Below are 18,371 nucleotides of genomic sequence, written 5' to 3' on the forward strand. Positions count from 1 at the left end.
AAATTCAGGGTTTGGGGGTCCACAGTCCCCAACAAAGGATGAGCCGATCCAGCCAGAACTTCTCAGTGGCTAGTGTCTCAAGTACTTTGGTTCTCCTGGAACTTGGGAGGACCTTGGAACTAGAGTTACAGATGGTTTTCAACATCACGTGGGTGCTGTAAATTGAACCTAGGTCCCTGGAAGAGTAGCCAGCGCTCTTCACTGCTGGACCGTTTCTCCACTTGTTTATCATTTTTAGTGTTTGTGTGTGTTGCTCACGGAAGCCAGAGAGGGCCTTGAGGTTTCCAGGAGGGAGACACAGGTAAGCCTCCAGAACTGTCTGGTCTTCTAAGATCAGCAAACTGTCTAGACCGCTGAACTGTCTCTCCTCTCCCCACCCCTTTTTAAGTTGAGATGTGGGGGTCTCAAATAGGGCTAGCCTTAAATTTCCTAGGTCACATCAGAGAGCCTTGGATTTCTGATCCTCCTGACTACCTTCTGAGTGCTGGGATTGTGGACATAAGCTACCAAGCCTGCTTTCCCAAGCAAGTACTCTACCAACAGTCTCAGTTCTGAGACTTTTGTCTTAAAAGAATATAAAAGGTTGGTTCAGTACAGGAAAAAAAATGAACCGCTGGGAGAAAAATGATAGTGAATTTGCTGGAATCCTGCTGCCCCTGCGACTTGGCAAGACATTTGTTGATTGCATGCCAGAGTGGCTAGTCAGTCCCACCCAGCACCAGAACACAAAAACCCTTGGCCCTTACACACTTCCTCCCATTCTTGAAGTGCCAGGCCTTAAGCTTTCTCCCAGATTCCCCTGTTTCCTCACAGCCCCCAAGAGTGAGATCAGCGTGTGAAAAGGACTCTTTTTTTAAAAACAAAACAAAACAAACTCCATTGTTAGTAGTCAGCAAATGACTGGAGAGAAGGTCTCAGTCCTAAATCACTTAGCAGGCAGGTCCGTCATCCAGTGCCAAGGGCACTATCCTCCACTGTACTGGAGGGACTGAAGGGCTTAAGTCACCTGCAGAAAGGAGGTCACACTATCCTGCAACAGGCCCAGGATTTGAAATTGGAATGTGGGTGGGCTCCCTTCCTCTCAGGTCGCTTCTGATGCAATTCCAGATGGGACATGTGGAACACACATTTCCTGCAGTCTCACTGAGGTTCCGAAGTTTGCCTGATCCTTCAAGGACCATCCCACCCAAGGCATTGCCATCACCCACCCCAGTGGCCTCCTCTGGCCCTGAGCTTCCTTCCTCAATTGAGTTCCCTGCCGGTGCAGACATGCTGCACCAGAGTCCAGAGCTTGAGACTCCTTAGATACTTAGAAAGCATCTCTTAAAAAAAAAATATTTTCCGTGTTCCACTAACTTTCATTCCCACCTCTCCTTCCCCTGCCATCTGTCTCCACCCTCACATAAAGTACTGTTCTCCAGCCTACAGAACATTCCTTTCTAGGGGAGCGGGAGGGATGACAGGAAGAGCCTTCAGGATAGGCTTTATGGGGGACCGTGGGAGGAATCTAACGAGAGTCCCTTCCCTCACCTATTTATAAAGTGCCTGGTCTTTTTTTTTTTTTAATTTTTATTAGAAGGAAGGGAACATAGAAGGGGGGAAGTGGAGGGAGCAGACCGGCCTCTGGCACAGGAGCAGCAGAAGAGAGGAGAGAGGCAGACAGAGCCTTTTTTTTTTTTTTAAATGAAAATTTTTATCCTGGAGAAGCCATTCCGAAGGTCATTAAAAAGAAGGAAAGGAAGAAAGAAAGAAAGAAAGAAGGAAGGAAAGAAAGAAAGAAGAAAAGGAAGGAAGCTTTTCCTCTTCCGGGGACGGTGCTTAGAGGCACTCAGGATGGTCCAGCGTTTGACATACCGTCGTAGGCTCTCCTACAACACAGCCTCCAACAAAACTAGGCTGTCTCGAACCCCTGGCAACAGGATTGTTTACCTTTACACCAAGAAGGTTGGAAAAGCACCTAAATCAGCATGCGGTGTGTGCCCAGGCCGACTCCGAGGGGTTCGTGCTGTGAGACCGAAAGTCCTCATGAGATTGTCTAAGACAAAGAAGCATGTCAGCCGGGCCTATGGTGGCTCCATGTGTGCCAAGTGTGTCCGTGACAGGATCAAGCGGGCTTTCCTTATTGAGGAGCAGAAAATTGTTGTGAAAGTGTTGAAGGCACAAGCGCAGAGTCAGAAAGCGAAATAAACGTGCGGCTTTTTTAATAAAGGTCAAGGCTTGGTCTGTGAAAAAAAAAAAAAAAGAAAAAAAAAGAAAAGAAAAGGAAGGAAGAAAGAACAGTCAAGTAGCGGTGGCACACACCTTTAATCCCTGCACTCAGGAGGCAAAGGCAGGCAGATCTAGTTCGAGGCCAGCCTGGTTTACGAAGGCAGTCCCAGAGAAACACTGCCTTGAAAAACAAAAACAGAAAAAACAACAAAAAGGACACCTAAAAGCACTGAGAATTTCTGCCTGACAAGACCAGCCTGAGAAGAGTGTAGCTAACATTCGTGACAGAATTCAAATTCAAATCCACCACAAAGAGCTGCTACAAACAAAATGACAAACAGCCCTAGAAGAAAATGGTCTAAAGATTTGAACCAGCAACATAGAAATACAGCTAACCAGTAACCACAGGGAGGAATTCTTAGTCCCAGCTGCTCCCAGGTTTACAGAGATTTTCCTGCCTCTGCCTCCTGAGTGCTGGGGTTGAAGGCATATACCCTTGTCCAACCAGAAACAATTCTTGACTTCTTTGGCAAGTAGGCACAAACTAAAAAGGGAAACTTTATGATGGCAGCCTCTGACGAACAGGTGGGGTGCTACCCTGCTGGAAAGAGTTAGTATAGCCTATAGGAAGAACAAATTAGCTGAGTCCTACAGTGCCTCCTAGAACTTGTCAGTGAGGGGCTGGGCTGTGGCTCAGTGGTAGAGCCCCTGCCTAGAATCCCCCAGTGAGACACTGGGGGTGTGGCTCAGTGGTGGATCTAGGTGCTGGGGTTTGAATCTGGGTTCTCTGTTTTGTTTTTGTTTTTTTTTGTTTTTTGTTTTTTGATTTTTCGAGACAGGGTTTCTCTGTGGTTTTGGAGCCTGTCCTGGAACTAGCTCTGTAGACCAGGCTGGTCTCGAACTCACAGAGATCCGCCTGCCTCTGCCTCCCGAGTGCTGGGATTAAAGGCGTGCGCCACCACCGCCCGGCTTGGGTTCTCTGAAAGAGCAGCAAATTCTCCTTTCTGCTGAGCCAACATTCCAGCCTTGAATTGTTTGTTTTGGTTCATGGTTTTAGAGATTCATGGTGGGGAGGGCATGGTTGAAGAGAATATTTCACTCAAGATGTCCCAGAAACAAAGAGAGTAAACAAAGGGAAGAGCAAAGACAGGATGTCTGCTGACATACATACATCCTGGTGATGTTTCTCAAGCTGGGCCTCACCCCCTGCCTTTGGCCGCCTCCTAGACATCAGTCATATCGTGAGCTCATTGAGACACCAATGATGCATCGGGCCAGAGCCCTTGGGATCTGATCCTCTCTGAAAAACCCTTACAGACGGGCCCAGCCATATGCTTTGCTTGTTTTGCTTATCATGTGCAGATATAGGGGTCAGAGGACAACTTTCATAGGAGTCCATTCTCTTCCTCCACCATGTGAGTTCTGGGGTTTGAACTCAGGTCTTCAGGCTTAGCAGCAAGCACCTTTACCCGCGGAGCCTTCTCATGGGCCCACCATATAGATAAACATCATGAAATTTAAAACATATTTTGCTACAAGAAACGCTAAAGCTCAAGCATCCTAGAATCCCATTTTTTGAGCTGTGTTCAGATTGGGCTATCCCACAGAGGTGGACGTTGTGGGTGGGGAAATGCCTCCTCCCATGTTTCCTCTGACCCCAAGAGTCACTGTCACTGACTGTGGTCTGCTGTTTCCGAAGAGTTCACACTGGAGCACAGGGAGAGTAAAGGTCAGGGCTCATTTTCTAGCAGGAGAGAAACTGAAAATACATAGCTCAGAGCTGGGGAAGACTGAGCAAGACCTGCTGCTGTACTTAGCTGATGTGGGAGTCCCCTGTGTGTTGCTTGTATTGGTTAAATAATTGCTTTGGTATAGATCTTGGTTTATTGATACAATTTTTAAAAAATATTTATTTACTATGTATACAATGTTCTGTCTGTGTGTATATCTGCAGGCCAGAAGAGGGCACCAGACCTCATTACAGATGGTTGTGAGCCACCATGTGGTTGCTGGGAATTGAACTCAGGACCTTTGGAAGAGCAGGCAATGCTCTTAACCACTGAGCCATCTCCCCAGCCCATATTGCTACAAATTTAAGGCCAGTTTTGTTATATGTATATTTCTGCTCTTGATTAAGGTATTATGATTGTGTAGTTCATTTTTTTTTTTTTTTGGTTTTTTCGAGACAGGGTTTCTCTGTAGCTTTGGAGTCTGTCCTGGAACTAGCTCTTATAGACCAGGCTGGTCTCGAACTCACAGAGATCCGCCTGCCTCTGCCTCCTGAGTGCTGGGATTACAGGCGTGCGCCACCACCGCCCGGCTGTGTAGTTCATTTAAAAATGGAATGTATAATTAAGAAATACAGGTTAATAGATAATCCTCTATAATAGTCAAGTTTGGAGTCATGTTAGTTAGATTTTCTGATGTATAGAAGTATATTTCAGTTAGATAGGTATTCTTCAAATCTTTCAGAGACCTTCAGAATGTGGCATTTAAAATGTTTAAGAACTTAAGACTTTTCATGACAGTGAGACACATCTGCTCCTGGTAGCACCAAGTTACTTCAAGAGGAACATGGGCATTGAAGAGGCTCCTTATGGAGTTGGTTAGCCATTTGGGCAAAAAACTGCTCTTGCCTGGACTGCTTGTTTGTTTGTTTGTCTTTTTGGTTTTTCGAGACAGGGTTTCTCTGTGGTTTTGGAGCCTGTCCTGGAACTAGCTCTTGTAGACCAGGCTGGTCTTGAACTCACAGAGATCCGCCTGCCTCTGCCTCCCGAGTGCTGGAATTAAAGGCGTGAGCCACCAACGTCCGGCTTGCCTGGACTGCTTAACTGAACATGCTGTACCCACAGAGAAATGACTGCTGAACTTGCCTGAAGGTGAGATGATCCTTTGGGGTTCCAGCTTCATGATACAAAAGAAAGTGACTAAACTGTCTTTGAAATGTCCTGCTTCATGGAAAAGTCTGCCAGATACTATGGGCTTATAGGCTAAAGATGGATACCCCAACAGTACAGAAGAATTTAGGGTAACTTGTCCAGGCAGCGAGATGTCTCTGTCATTTCTAGAGTTTTGGAAGTTGCTTAAAATGCACTTTCTGTTTACTTAGATAATATTTTATCCTTCTGGAGTCTCTGATAGAGTTGAAAAATTTATAGTTATAGTTTTCCTTAGTTATGATAAAGGATAAAGTAAATAGAAATATTGTAACTGAGCCGGGCGGTGGTGGCGCACGCCTTTAATCCCAGCACTCGGGAGGCAGAGGCAGGCAGATCTCTGTGAGTTTGAGACCAGCCTGGTCTACAAGAGCTAGTTCCAGGACAGGCTCCAAAACCACAGAGAAACCCTGTCTCGAAAAAACAAAAAAAAAAAAAAAAAAACAAAATAAAACAAACAAACAAACAAAAAAAGAAATATTGTAACTGTAATTTTCGCTTGATACCTGTTATATGTAATTTTACTATGTTAAAGTTAAAACCTTCCTTTTTATTTAAACAGAAAAGGGGAGGTGATGTGGGAGTCCCCTCTGTGTGTTGCTTGTATTGGTTAATGAATAAAGAAACTGCCTTGGCCTAATAGGGCAGAACTTAGGTAGGCGGAAAAGACAGAACTGAATTCTGGGAGGAAGAAAGTAGAGTCGGAGAGACCATGCAGCTGCTGGAGACAGACACTGGGAATTTTACTCAGTAAGCCACTGCCACGTGGCAATACACAGATTAATAGAAATGGGTTAAACTAATACAAGAGTTAGCCAATCAGAAGCTGGAGCTAATGGGCTAAGCAGTGATTTAATTAATATAGTTTCTGTGTGGTTATTTCGGGGCTAAGCTAGCCAGGCAGCCTGGATGAACAAGCAGGCCCTCCTCCTACACTTAGCATATTAGTCCAGGATTTCTCTCCCATGAGACAGTGGGGGTGGTCTCCTTCCTTGTGTAGGCAGAGGCTTTCTTAGAAGCCTCCTTACCCACACTTGTCTGTTACAGATTCGTTAGAGACAGGCATGTTATATACAACTGTTGCTATAGCGCTTGAGAGGCTGAGGAGCTCATGGTCTAGCCTGGACCACAAAGCAAGACCCTGTTTCTAAATAATCAATCAATCAGAGAGAGAAAAAAGATCATAAAGTGCTGGAAGACATTCTGGTTGAGGAGATTACTAGGGGAAAGGGCAAAGATGTCCTTTGTATGGTGCTTAGGAGGGTTCTTTAGGACCCAGTGGGATCCTGCCAGACCAGCTTTGATGTTCTTCTCTGATCTGTCTCATCAGCTTGGCCATCTCAGACACCCAGACACCAACTGATCCGTAGTGTTCCCAACCTTGCTTTTTCTTTTTTTTATTTTATTGGTGTTTTTGCTTGTATATATGTCATATGTAGAGGGTGTCAGATCACCCATAGCTGGAGTTACTGGGGTTGTGAGCTTGCTGACATGGCTGCTGGAAGCAGAAATTCAGTTCTCTGAAAGATCATGGAGCCACCAATCCAGCCCCTGGCCTTGCTGTTTGAACCCTAATAAAGGAGCTGGAGAAATAGCTCAGGGCTTAAGAGCACTGGCTGCTCTTCCAGAGGACCGGGGGTTCGATTCCCACTCCCCACATGGCAGCTCACAACGATCTGTAACTCCAGTCTCAGAGGATCCAATGTCCTCTTCTGGCCATCACTGGCACTGTGTGCAGGTGGTTTGCATATGCACCTGCAGGCAAAACATACACATAAAGTCAAAGTAAATCCAGTAATTTATTTCAATTAAGGAAAATGGGAGCTGAGTGTGGAGCGAGAACACCTTTAATCTCAGCACTTGGGAGGCAGAGGTAGTCGCATCTCTGTGAGTTCAAGGCCAGCCTGGTCTGCAAGGCGAGTTCCAGGACAGCTAGGGCTGTTAAACAGAGAAACCCTGTTTTACAAAAGAAAAGAAAAGAAAAAGAAAGGAAAAGGAAAGAGAGAGAGAGAGAGAGAGAGAGAGAGAGAGAGAGAGAGAGAGAGAGAGAGAGAGGACAGTGTTTCATATATTGGGTAAGCAAACACAGGCAATTCCAGAACTGATAGAGGCAGGAGGATCAGAAGTTCAAGGTCATCCTTGACTCTGTAGTGAGTTCAAGGCTAGCCTAGGCTACAGGAAACCCTATTTTATTTTATTTTATTTATTTATTTATTTATTTATTTTTGGTTTTTCGAGACAGGGTTTCTCTGTCGCTTTGGAGCCTGTCCTGGAACTAGCTCTGTAGACCAGGCTGGTCGCGAACTCACAGAGATCCACCTGTCTCTGCCTCCCAAGTGCTGGGATTAAAGGTGTGCGCCACCATCGCCCAGCTAGGAAACCCTATTTTAGAAACGAGGATAAGGCTGGATAGGAGAAGGTGAAGGGAGGGAATTGAGAAGAGAATGAGTTAACCGTGTTCCTACAAAAGCGAGACTCCAGCCTGGGTGGTGGTGGCGCACACCTCTAGCCCCAACACTCAGGAGGCAGAGGCAGGCAGATCTCTGTGAGTTCTAGGCCAGCCTGGTTGGTCTACAGAGAGAGTTCCATGACAGCCCTGGTGGTAACACAAGAGAAACCCTATCTCAAAAAACAAAATAAACAAAACAAACAAACAAACAAAGCCAGATTCCCACACGACCTCAGCAGGGTGAGGAGGGAAATGGGTGGCAGATGATATCAGAGATAAGAGACCAGGTCCTGCAGAGATTGGCATCCCTTCCTGAGGACTTGCCAATGGAGAGAGTGCAAGCTGTGGTCAGTGTGACCTGGTGCCCTCTGGTGGCTGCGTGAAAACCAAGTTTAGGAATAAAAGCTTTTTTAATTTTAAGACTGGAAAACTTTTTTTTTTTAAAAAAAGATTTATTTATTTATTATGTATAGAGTGTTCTGTCTGCATGTATGCCTGCAGGCCAGAAGAGGGTGCCAGATCTTATTGTAGATGGTTGTGAGCCACAAATTGAACTCAGGATCTCCAAAAGAGCAGCCAGTTCCCTTAACCTCTGAGCCATCTTTCCAGCCCAAGGATGAAAACTTTTAAAGATTTATTTTATTATGTTAATTGTGCCTATGTGTATGTGTGGATACATGGGTGTGAATGCAGGTTTTTCTGCCTTGCCAAGGTGTCAGAGACCCCTGGAGTTGGAGTTACAGGCAGTTTTGTGAGATTCCAGAGCGGTTCTGGGAATCGAACATAGGTCCTCTGCAAGAGGAGCAAGTGCTCTTAACCACTGAGCCATCTCTCTAGCCCATTTTTTGTTTGTTTCTTTGAGACAGAGTTTCATTATGTAGCCCAGGCTGGGTTTTTTTTGGAGCTCACAGAGTTCTGCTTGCCTCTCTGCTTCTTGAGTGCTGGGATTAAAGATGTATGCCACCATGCCTACTTTATGAGACCCTATTTTCAAAAAACAGAAAAAAGCCTTGGCAGTAAGGGTTTACTCCTTCAATTCCAGCACTCAGGAGGAAGAAGCATGTGGATCTCTTAGAGTTCAAGGCCAGCCTGACCTACAGAGCAAGTTCCAGGACAGCCTGGAGTACACAGAGAAACCCTATCTTGAAAAAGCAATAAATAAATGGTAAGAATGGAAGTAATGAAATAATAAATAATATAAATATAAAAAAGAAGAGTGAATGTCTTTAATACGACCTATTATGTGATTTATGTGTGTACTCATTGAGTGTGCATGCATGTGTGTGTATGTCTGTATATGTTTTGTGTACACAGGTCAGAGGTCAATGTCAGGCTCTTTCTCAGTTACTCTCCACTGTAATGTTCATTTTGTTTTTTGGTGGTGCTAGGGGGTTGAACCCAGAACCAGCTGCATTCTGGACAAGTGCTCTGCCACTGTGCTACTTCATAAACCTCCCCCAATCTTTTTTTAAGAAAGGGTCTCTCACTGAACCTAAAGTTCTGAATTTGCCTAGGCTGGGTGGGCAGCTAGCTCCAGGCCTCTCTGCTTGTCCTCCCTCTGCAGTGCTGAGCTTACAGGTACCACACCAAGCTTAGCAGCTTGTTTCAGTCAGCACTGGGGATCGAACTCAGGACCCTCATGCTTAGGCGTAGTAAGCACTTTACCCACCAAGTCATGAGTCATCACCCTATGAGTATGATTTCTGGAGCTTAGGAAGTTATGTTGTTCAAAGGATGTCATTTACAACTGACCCAGTCCAAAGATTAAGCAAAGATTTTAAATTAAGTTTAAAAATAAACGAGCCATTTATTTTATTTTAAAGAATTTCCTAGCCAGGCGGTGATGGCGCACATCCTTTACTCTTAACCACTGAGCCATCTCTTTAACTGGTAAATAATTCTCCTGTAAGCCAAGCAGCTCCAAAGATGGCTAGTGACCAGCAGAAGTGACACCAGAGGCAAGGGTCAGAGTTTTCCCTCCAGTCCCGGATATAACCAGCCCCACAGCTGCCTTGATCTCAGATTTCTGGCCTCCGGGAGTGAGATGAGGTGAGTCCTCCGTTCAAGCGGGGTGTGTGTGTGTGTGTGTCTGGCTGCGTTGTACACAAGGCAGACTTCTCCAGAAGGAATTGTTTTCCATCCGTGCTGCAGCTGATTCTTGGAGGAAAAGCAGGAGCCCGGGTGAGAGGGTTAAACCAGCCTGTGCAAAGGCCCTGAGGCAGGAATGTGGCTGATGTCCCTGCTAGAACCTCAGCGGTCCCTCTCACTGGGGCACTGGGAGAACCATAGTGACCCGACAGGCCCACGTACCGTGGGATGGTTGTTCCAAGGATGCTGGGAACCATGGGAGAACGTGAGCTATGAAGCATTCCCATTTGACTGTGTTCATTGCTCTCCAAGACTGGCTCATTATTCCTTTTCAGACTGTGAACGCACAGGTCGATGCTCTGCAGACAGCGAGGATGGGACACTGCACTTAGCCTGCCAGAAATGATCAGTGAGGACAGAGGAAAGCTTCTGCTTATCCTCATTAAGTTCTCCCCAGCACACGTGCCGGATTCCGGCTCTAATTCTTTCCGGGAATCTGAGTGCATGAACACCCCATCCTTTTAGGGAAGTGCAATTTTCTTATGGCTTTGGCCTCTGAACCCCCAGTTGCCAGCTCACTCCTGTGAGGTCAAGGGGGAAATGAATGGTTCAAATTTTATTCTTCCATTGGGAGACTCAAAGTTCACCATCTGCATACAGGCTAGGACACTGATAGGGTACAAACGAGGCCAGGTGGGAAGGATACTGATATTTCCTTATTTGGCCCCTGGTGGCCGTTGGTGGGGGTAACCAGTGATGTCAGTTACCGACTGTCAGGTAAGGAGCCGAATGTATTCCAGCACTCAGAGACAGAGGCAAGCAGATGCCTGTGATTTCAAGGCTAACCTGGTCTACAGGGTGGGTTCCAGGACAGCCAGAGCTACAGAGAAACCCTGTCTCAAAAAATAAACCCCTCAAAAACCAAATCAAACCAACCAACCAACCAAAACAAAGAATGCCAGATGAGATAAACATCTCTCCTGGAGAGCCGTCCTTGGCGAGGGTTGGGCTATGATGGGCGGATGTGCATCCATAGAGTGTGGAGGACAAGAAACTAGACAGCAATACGTAATTTCCACGTGAACAAATATCTCCTGCGAGTGAATCTGCCCAGCTTCCATAAAGAGAAACGGAAGCTCAGGAGTCCTAAAATCCCTTAAATCAGATTGTCCTTTCACTTTATTTTGGAGACAGTCTCTCTATGTAGTCCTGTCAGCTCTGGAATTCTCTACGTAGCCCAGGCTGGACACAAACTAAGAGATTTCTCAGCACAGGGCTTCTCTGTAGCTTTGGAGCCTGGAACTAGCTTTTGTAGACCAGGCTGGCCTCGAACTCACAGAGATCCGCCTGCCTCTGCCTCCCGAGTGCTGGGAGTAAAGGCGTGCGCCAACACTGCCCGGTTCACACCTGGCTTTTTTTGTTGTCTCTTTTAGACAACTGCTAATGTAGCCAAGACTAGCAAGGATGACCTTGAACTCATAATTCTTCACTTCAGTCTCCTTCCCAAGTGCTGGAATTACAGGTTTGTGCCACCGCCCGCAGTTTCTGTGGTCCTGGGGATCTACACCAGGATTTCACACATCCTAGGAAATAATTCTACCAACTGAGCTACAGCCCAAGCCCCATTCCAGCACTTTCTATGTATCCTTCTGCTGGAAGATGGCGAGAAGGCGCAAAATGAGGGTCCCACGCTTTTGGGGTAGGTATCCTGGGGTCCGACTGCCAGGCTGTGTTGAGACAGCTAGGCCTGAAGTGCACTCTACAACGCTGGGACTCCCAGCTTCACTTTTTCAGACCTAGGGTCCATCTACCCTGAATCATTCCGGGCTGGGACCCACCCCAATTGCCTGTCCCCGGAGGAGGATGGGGAGCATGCGTCGTGCGTCTCAATTTCCCAGCGCAGCACCTCCTAGGAACACTGTAACCGAACTTCAGTCTCAGCCAATTCTCTGCCTCGAGCCGCCGCCCTGAGGTCTGAACCATTCTAGCAAGAAGGAGCGACAGTGAGGGGCGCACCCATCTATGGAGACAACCGTAGGATATCAAGGGAACAAAATAGGCTTCTGGGTGAGGGGTCACAATTGTGGTCACAGCCCTCGCCATGTACCAGAGCCTCGGTCCCCGCTAGCCTGATCCCCCCCCCGCCGCTGCGCACTTGGTTTGCTCCACCTCTTGAGGGAGTAGGGCTGTGCGCACGGCCCCAAACCCAGACCTCGAGGTCCTCGTTGCTCGTGGGTCGGGTCCTCGCGCTGTGCGGGGATGCGATCTGGAGCAATGGCGCTCGCCGTTCGAGTTGTGTATTGGTAAGTCTCGTTGACTACAGACACCCCTCCCCCAATTCCCCGTTCCCAGTCCTTTGTGCCAGGGACTCCCTTCCCAGCTCCCCATCTTTTGTGCCCTTCCCTGTTCCCCAGCCTTTCTACCAGGGACTGTGTACAGTGACTGCACCCCAGACCCCACCACAGGGAGGGACTTTCAAGTGGGTGGGGTGGAAATAACAGAGCCTCGAGCCAGATTCTCCGCATTTGACAGCTGGGGCCTCTCACCCTGTGTAAGTGGAAACTGATGTTTGGGTTCTTTTGGTCATCTGACTCAGCGCTGAGGGGAGGGAAAGGGTAGCATCGGGTTTCTCTGGGGACCTTTGCCTGTCGACAGGCGGTTTCCCTTCCCCCTTTCTGAGCAGCATCGTGTTAGAGAAGGCTGGATGGAGACTGTTCTGTGGGGTATAGGGAAGACTCGGATACATGGTGTCGCGGTGGGTTGGCTTATAAGCGCTGTCGGGAGCTCTGGGGATGCCCTGTAACTGCATTGTAGTGCGAGTTACTGTTGCCCACCCCTCCCAGTGTGTACCTGAAAAAGGACGAATTGAGCCACGGAGGGGTGGTGGTGGTGCACGCCTTCAATCACAACAGAGGCAGGTGGAACTCTGAGTTCCAAGTCAGCATGGTCCCCTTAGCCAGATCCAGGCAACCAGGGCTACATAGTGAGACCCTGTCTCCAAAGGAGAAAAAGGGGTCGTGTGGGGTGGATAGCAGGCGTGAGGATGTAGCTCAGTGGTAGAGCATTTGCCTGGAATTCGCCAGGCCCTGGGTTCAGTTCCCATCAATAAAAACAAACAGAATAAAACAACTCTTCCTGGCCTCTGATGAGTGGGTGCTGGTGCTGTTGACCCCACTCCTTTTCTGGCCCTAGTTCCCCTTCTGTAGTGTGAAGGGGGTGATGGTGGCAGTTCACCTGTCAGAGACCATGATTGTGCCCTTACTAGAGGCGGGCACAGAAAGGCCCGCCTTTTTTCTTGATTTTTTTTTTTATTCTTCTGCAACTAATACTCAACCAGCATGCAGTGATTGATAAGTGCCTGCTGGATTGATTCCCTACCCCTGAAGGCCCTTGAGGGAGGGGTAGCTATCTCCATTTTACAGAATATGAAACCCAGGCTGGGAATGAGGCAGGGCTAGCTTGAGGTCCTACTACAGATGACGCTATAACTTGAATCTGGGTTCCCTGGTCCTCTCATCCGCCTTGAGGATCAGTCCCAATTTTCAAGATGTCTTTAAAACCCTGCTTTGATGCATGCTCCCATGAGGCCACTGCACCAGATTCCAGCCCGGAATGGTCTGTGGGGGTGGGTTGGAGTTGAGGAGCTTGTGTTTCATATTGGGTGTTGGGGAGAGTTGGGATTCCTGAGTGACAGTCAGGCGGGGGAGAGGGTGGGTGAGATTCTACGGAGGCAGCTTTTGTCCTAATTCACATCCCTCTGTCATCTCGGTGTCCCGCTGCCTCCCCTCCTCCTCTGGTCCCTCTTGTCTGGTGCTGGCTTTCTGTGTGTCTCTCTGCACTGTTACCCGTCTCTTGTGTGATATCTATCTTCCCCCTCTTGTGGGCCCTGGCCACTCCCCTGCATCCTCATCTGGATATCTCTCTATCTGTCCCCTGCATCCTCATCTGGATATCTCTCTATCTGTCCCCTGCATCCTCATCTGGATATCTCTGTCCCCTGCGTCCTCATCTGGATATCTCTGTCCCCTGCATCCTCATCTGGATATCTCTCTATCTGTCCCCTGCATCCTCGTCTGGATATCTATCTGTCCCCTGCATCCTCATCTGGATATCTATCTGTCCCCTGCATCCTCATCTGGATATCTATCTGTCCCCTGCATCCTCATCTGGATATCTCTCTATCTGTCCCCTGCATCCTCGTCTGGATATCTCTCTATCTGTCCCCTGCATCCTCGTCTGGATATCTCTCTATCTGTCCCCTGCATCCTCATCTGGATATCTCTGTCCCCTGCATCCTCATCTGGATATCTCTGTCCCCTGCATCCTCATCTGGATATCTCTCTGTCTGTCCCCTGCATCCTCATCTGGATATCTCTGTCCCCTGCATCCTCATCTGGATATCTCTGTCCCCTGCATCCTCATCTGGATATCTCTGTCCCCTGCATCCTCATCTGGATATCTCTGTCCCCTGCATCCTCATCTGGATATCTCTGTCCCCTGCACCCTCGTCTGGATATCTCTCTGTCTGTCCCCTGCATCCTCATCTGGATATCTCTCTATCTGTCCCCTGCATCCTCGTCTGGATATCTCTGTCCCCTGCACCCTCGTCTGGATATCTCTCTGTCTGTCCCCTGCATCCTCATCTGGATATCTCTCTATCTGTCCCCTGCATCCTCGTCTGGATATCTCTCTATCTGTCCCCTGCATCCTCATCTGGATATCTCTGTCCCCTGCATCCTCATCTGGATATCTCTGTCCCCTGCATCCTCGTCTGGATATCTCTCTATCTGTCCCCTGCATCCTCATCTGGATATCTCTCTATCTGTCCCCTGCATCCTCATCTGGATATCTCTATCTGTGCCTGCGCCCCTCACTTGGACACCCGTGCTGTCTTGGATCCATGCTGCCCTGGTGGACTGTGACAACCCTGGATTCACCTACCAGTGGAGCTTGAGGCTACAAGCCCAAGGTGAGTGACGTTTCTCAGGAGTGTGTTGAAATAGGTCAGGATGGGCATACCAAGGGGAGGATTTCTTGAGCCTGGTTCTGACCCCCCGCTCCCGTTTTCAGTATCTCCAGCTCAAGGAGAAGCTAGAACATGAGTTTCCCGGATGCCTGGACATTGTGAGTCTTGGAATGGGGATGGAATTACACGGGTCCCTTTTTTGTCATTTGGAACTGGGAGGCAGTGTGGGTGGGTTAGGCCAGTCTTTTGCCTTATCTTTTTGACTTAGATCCTTCACTCCCTGGGACTTGGCATGGAGGGTATGCCTAAGAGGACATCTCAATCCTTTCTAACTCCTCTTTTCCTCAGTGTGGCGAGGGGACTCCCCAGGTCACCGGGTTCTTTGAAGTGACAGTAGCAGGGAAATTGGTTCACTCCAAGAAGGTAAATCCGTCTTGTTGTGGGGCAGGGGGGGACACATGGCTATGGCCTCGATGTGTGAGACCTAGCTCTACCCTTTCCTCTCTTCTCTCTTCAGAGAGGTGATGGCTACGTGGATACAGAAAGCAAGTTTCGGAAACTGGTAGCCGCCATCAAAGCTGCCCTGGCTCAGTGCCAGTGAGACCTGGAGGCAGGGGTAAGGGGGCTGCTGGGAGATGGGGTACCACCTTGGGGTGTTGTATGGACTCTCAGAGCGGAGAGTGAGAATGGCCATATCCCAGGGTCCCTTGGAGCCAGGAGGGATCACACCTAAGGGGTCACAGAGTGGTACTGGGGAGGTGATGAGGGCAAGGGGCTTGCCTTAAGTGGCCTTCTTGATTCTGGAATGGAAGATGCTAAAGGAAGTCAGGTTTGTGGTTGAGGATGTGGTTTAGTTGGTGGAGTGCTTGCCTACCACGCAGGAAGCTCAGGGTTCCATCTCCAGCACTCCAAAACTGGGTGGAGTGACTCGCCGCTCGAATCCCAGCACTCAGGAGAGCAGGAATAAGCACCTCCTGATTCCGTGCCTGAATAAATCAAAACAGTGGCGCTGGAGAGATGTCTCCGTGGTTAAGAGCACTGGCTGCTCTTGCAGAGGACACGGGTTCAGCCCCCAGGGCTGATGAGGTGGTTCACAGTTACCTGTAACTGCAGTTCCAGAGAATCTAACATCCTCTTCTGGTCTCTGAGGGCATTGCACACACAGGGTGCACAGACATACATGCAGACAAACACTGCACACACATAAAACACAAAATAAAACATAAAACAAAAGAATGGGCATTGTGGGGCAGCCTGTGATCTGAACATTTTGGAAGTAGAGGCAGGAGGATCAAGAAGTCATCCTTAAGATGGATTCTTATTCAGTCCTAAGAATCCTCCTTAGCTATACAGTTAGTTTGTGCGGAGGTGGTCTGGGTTAAGAGCGCTTGTTGCTCTTGCCAAGGACCTAGGTTCGATTCCCAGCACCATGCTGTGATTTACAATAATTCCGACTCCAGTTCCAGGGAATCTAATGTACTCTTCTGACCTCCATGGGCACCAAGCACTCAGGTTCTTACACGCAAACACTGACACACAAAATGAATAAGTATAACAATAACTGCTCAAGATCCCTGGTAGTTTGGCCCTAGATTGCCTTTGTCCCTTTGACAGGAAACAGGTTTTTAATGCATTGATTTTATTTATTTATTTTGGTTTATTGAGACAGCTAATAGCCCTGGCTGCCCTAGGACATGAATTGTAGATCAGGCTGATCTTGAACTCTCTCTCTGTAGTGTTGGGAATAAAGGTATGAACTACCATTGCATTTTTTTTTTTTAAATTAGGATTTGAACAGTGCTTCATGTGTGCTAGGCAATAGCTCTACCACCGAGCCACACCCCAGTCCCTCACTGGGGGATTCTAGGCAGGGACTCTACCACTGAGCCACACCCCAGCCCCTCACTGGGGGATTCTAGGCAGGGGCTCTACCACCGAGCCACACCCCAGCCCCTCACTGGGGGATTCTAGGCAAGTGTTTTACCACTGAGCCACACCCCAGCCCCTCACTGGGGGATTCTAGGCAGGAGTTCTACCACTGAGCCACACCCCAGCCCCTCACTGGGGGATTCTAGGCAGGGGTTCTACCAGTAAGTCACACAAAGGGGGTTCTTAGCAGGAGCTCTACCCCTGAGCTACCTTTATGTGAGACAGTTCTGTCTGGTTGGCTGGGCTGGCTTGAACCCAGAGCGGAGACTTGACTTTGTTTTCTTGCCAGTTGTTCCGTGTGTGCTCTAAACTCAGCCCTGGCAACTGGGCAGCACTTGCTGGGCCAGTCGGAACTAAGTCCTAGTTTCTCACTCCACAACCCAGAAGATATTTCCTTCCATCCTCTCTGCCCTGGTATTAGTTCCTGTACCTTGGTCTAGAACTGGGTATCACATCCCATACCCGGTGGACTAGATGCCCACTCCCAGCATGCTTTGTACCAGGAATCTAGTTACAGTTTCAGCTCATCCACACCCAGTTTCTCATCTGTAAAAGGAGCACTTGAGAGGCTGAGGCAGGAGGATTGCCACGGCTGCAGGAATGTGCCCCCACACCTGGCTTTGCTGGAGAGGCTGAGGCAGGAGGATTGCTGCGGTTGCAGGAATGTGTCCCCACAACTGGCTATGCTTGAGAGACTGAGGCAGGAGGATTGCCGAGGCTGCAGGACTGTGCCCCCCCACGTGGCTTTGCTTCCCTCCTATAGTATAGTCCGCTCTCCTCTGCCTCTGAAGCTAACCTCTCTCTCTCACCCACAGTCCTGAGACCTCCTGGCAGCCGCCTTATGACAGGAAGGACTGAAATGTCTCAAAGACCTGTGGTCCTTCTTCGATGCTCCTGCGGCCACCAAGTCAGGCCAGAGATCGCCTCTGTGAGGGGGTGTGCCTCCCCAGAATCCACCTGTGCACACACCCTGCCCTGCCCTCTGCCCCCTTCCTCACCTCTCCCTGAATTCCTCCGTGTCTTCCACCTACCCTTTTGCCTTGGTTTCCCTTCTGCAGCTCAGCTGCCAAATGTTCCCAGTTGAATAAAAGCTGGATGAGGCAACTCAAGGCAGAGGCAGTTTATTTGGGTCACAGTTCATCCTGGCAGGGAAGCCAACATAGCAGGAGCTTGAAGAGGCTGGCCACATGGATTCTGTTGTCGGGAAGCAGAGATGGGGCTGGGGAATCAGCTCAGCAGGTGAAGGCCCTTCCTGCCAAGACTGATAGCTGAGTTCCTTCCTTGCGACCCACATGGTGGGAGGAGAGAACCAGCTGCAGTTTATCCTCTGACCTCCATTGCCTGCTTTGGCAAGTTGTCTGGAGAGTGCACGCATGCACGAGCACACACACAGACAGGTAAAAATGTAACAAACAGAGTGACACTTGGCAGGCAGATCTCTGAGTTCGTGGCCAGCCTGGTCTACAAGAGCAAGTTCCAGGACAGCTAGGGCAGTTACAGAGAGAAACCCTGTCTCGGAAAAATAAAAAATAAAAACAAAACAGAGCCACCCTCCTGCTCAGCTCATATTGTCAAAAGTACCGTATTCAGGAAATGGTTCACTCATAGTCAGCTGGAGAGCCATCTCTCCCTGGCTTCTCTTTCCAGAGGACCCTGGGTTCAGTTCCCAGCACCCACACTGTGACCCACAACCAGCTGTAACTCCAGTTCTAGAGGATCTGGTTGGCTTCTTCAGGCATGCACATAGTGCATATGCATGCAGGCAAAAGCACACACACACACACACACACACACA

The 18,371-nt window shown here is 48.7% G+C and overlaps 2 protein-coding genes across 2 annotated transcripts; both read left to right on the forward strand.

Moving 5' to 3' along the window:
* Positions 1-1,799: 1,799 nt before the first annotated feature.
* LOC142841825 (large ribosomal subunit protein eL34) lies at positions 1,800-2,221 on the forward strand. Its single transcript, XM_075958955.1, has one exon. The coding sequence runs from the start codon at positions 1,834-1,836 to the stop codon at positions 2,185-2,187; it is 354 nt and encodes a 117-aa protein (XP_075815070.1). The 5' UTR covers positions 1,800-1,833; the 3' UTR covers positions 2,188-2,221.
* Positions 2,222-11,829: 9,608 nt separating this feature from the next.
* Selenow (selenoprotein W) lies at positions 11,830-17,685 on the forward strand. Its single transcript, XM_075991203.1, has 6 exons — positions 11,830-11,984; positions 14,626-14,650; positions 14,752-14,805; positions 14,996-15,070; positions 15,165-15,263; positions 17,392-17,685. The coding sequence occupies exons 1-5, from the start codon at positions 11,941-11,943 to the stop codon at positions 15,246-15,248; spliced, it is 282 nt and encodes a 93-aa protein (XP_075847318.1). The 5' UTR covers positions 11,830-11,940; the 3' UTR covers positions 15,249-15,263; positions 17,392-17,685.
* Positions 17,686-18,371: the final 686 nt, after the last annotated feature.

Source organism: Microtus pennsylvanicus, chromosome 1, assembly GCF_037038515.1.
Source record: "Microtus pennsylvanicus isolate mMicPen1 chromosome 1, mMicPen1.hap1, whole genome shotgun sequence".
In the NCBI taxonomy this organism is placed as follows: domain Eukaryota; kingdom Metazoa; phylum Chordata; class Mammalia; order Rodentia; family Cricetidae; genus Microtus; species Microtus pennsylvanicus.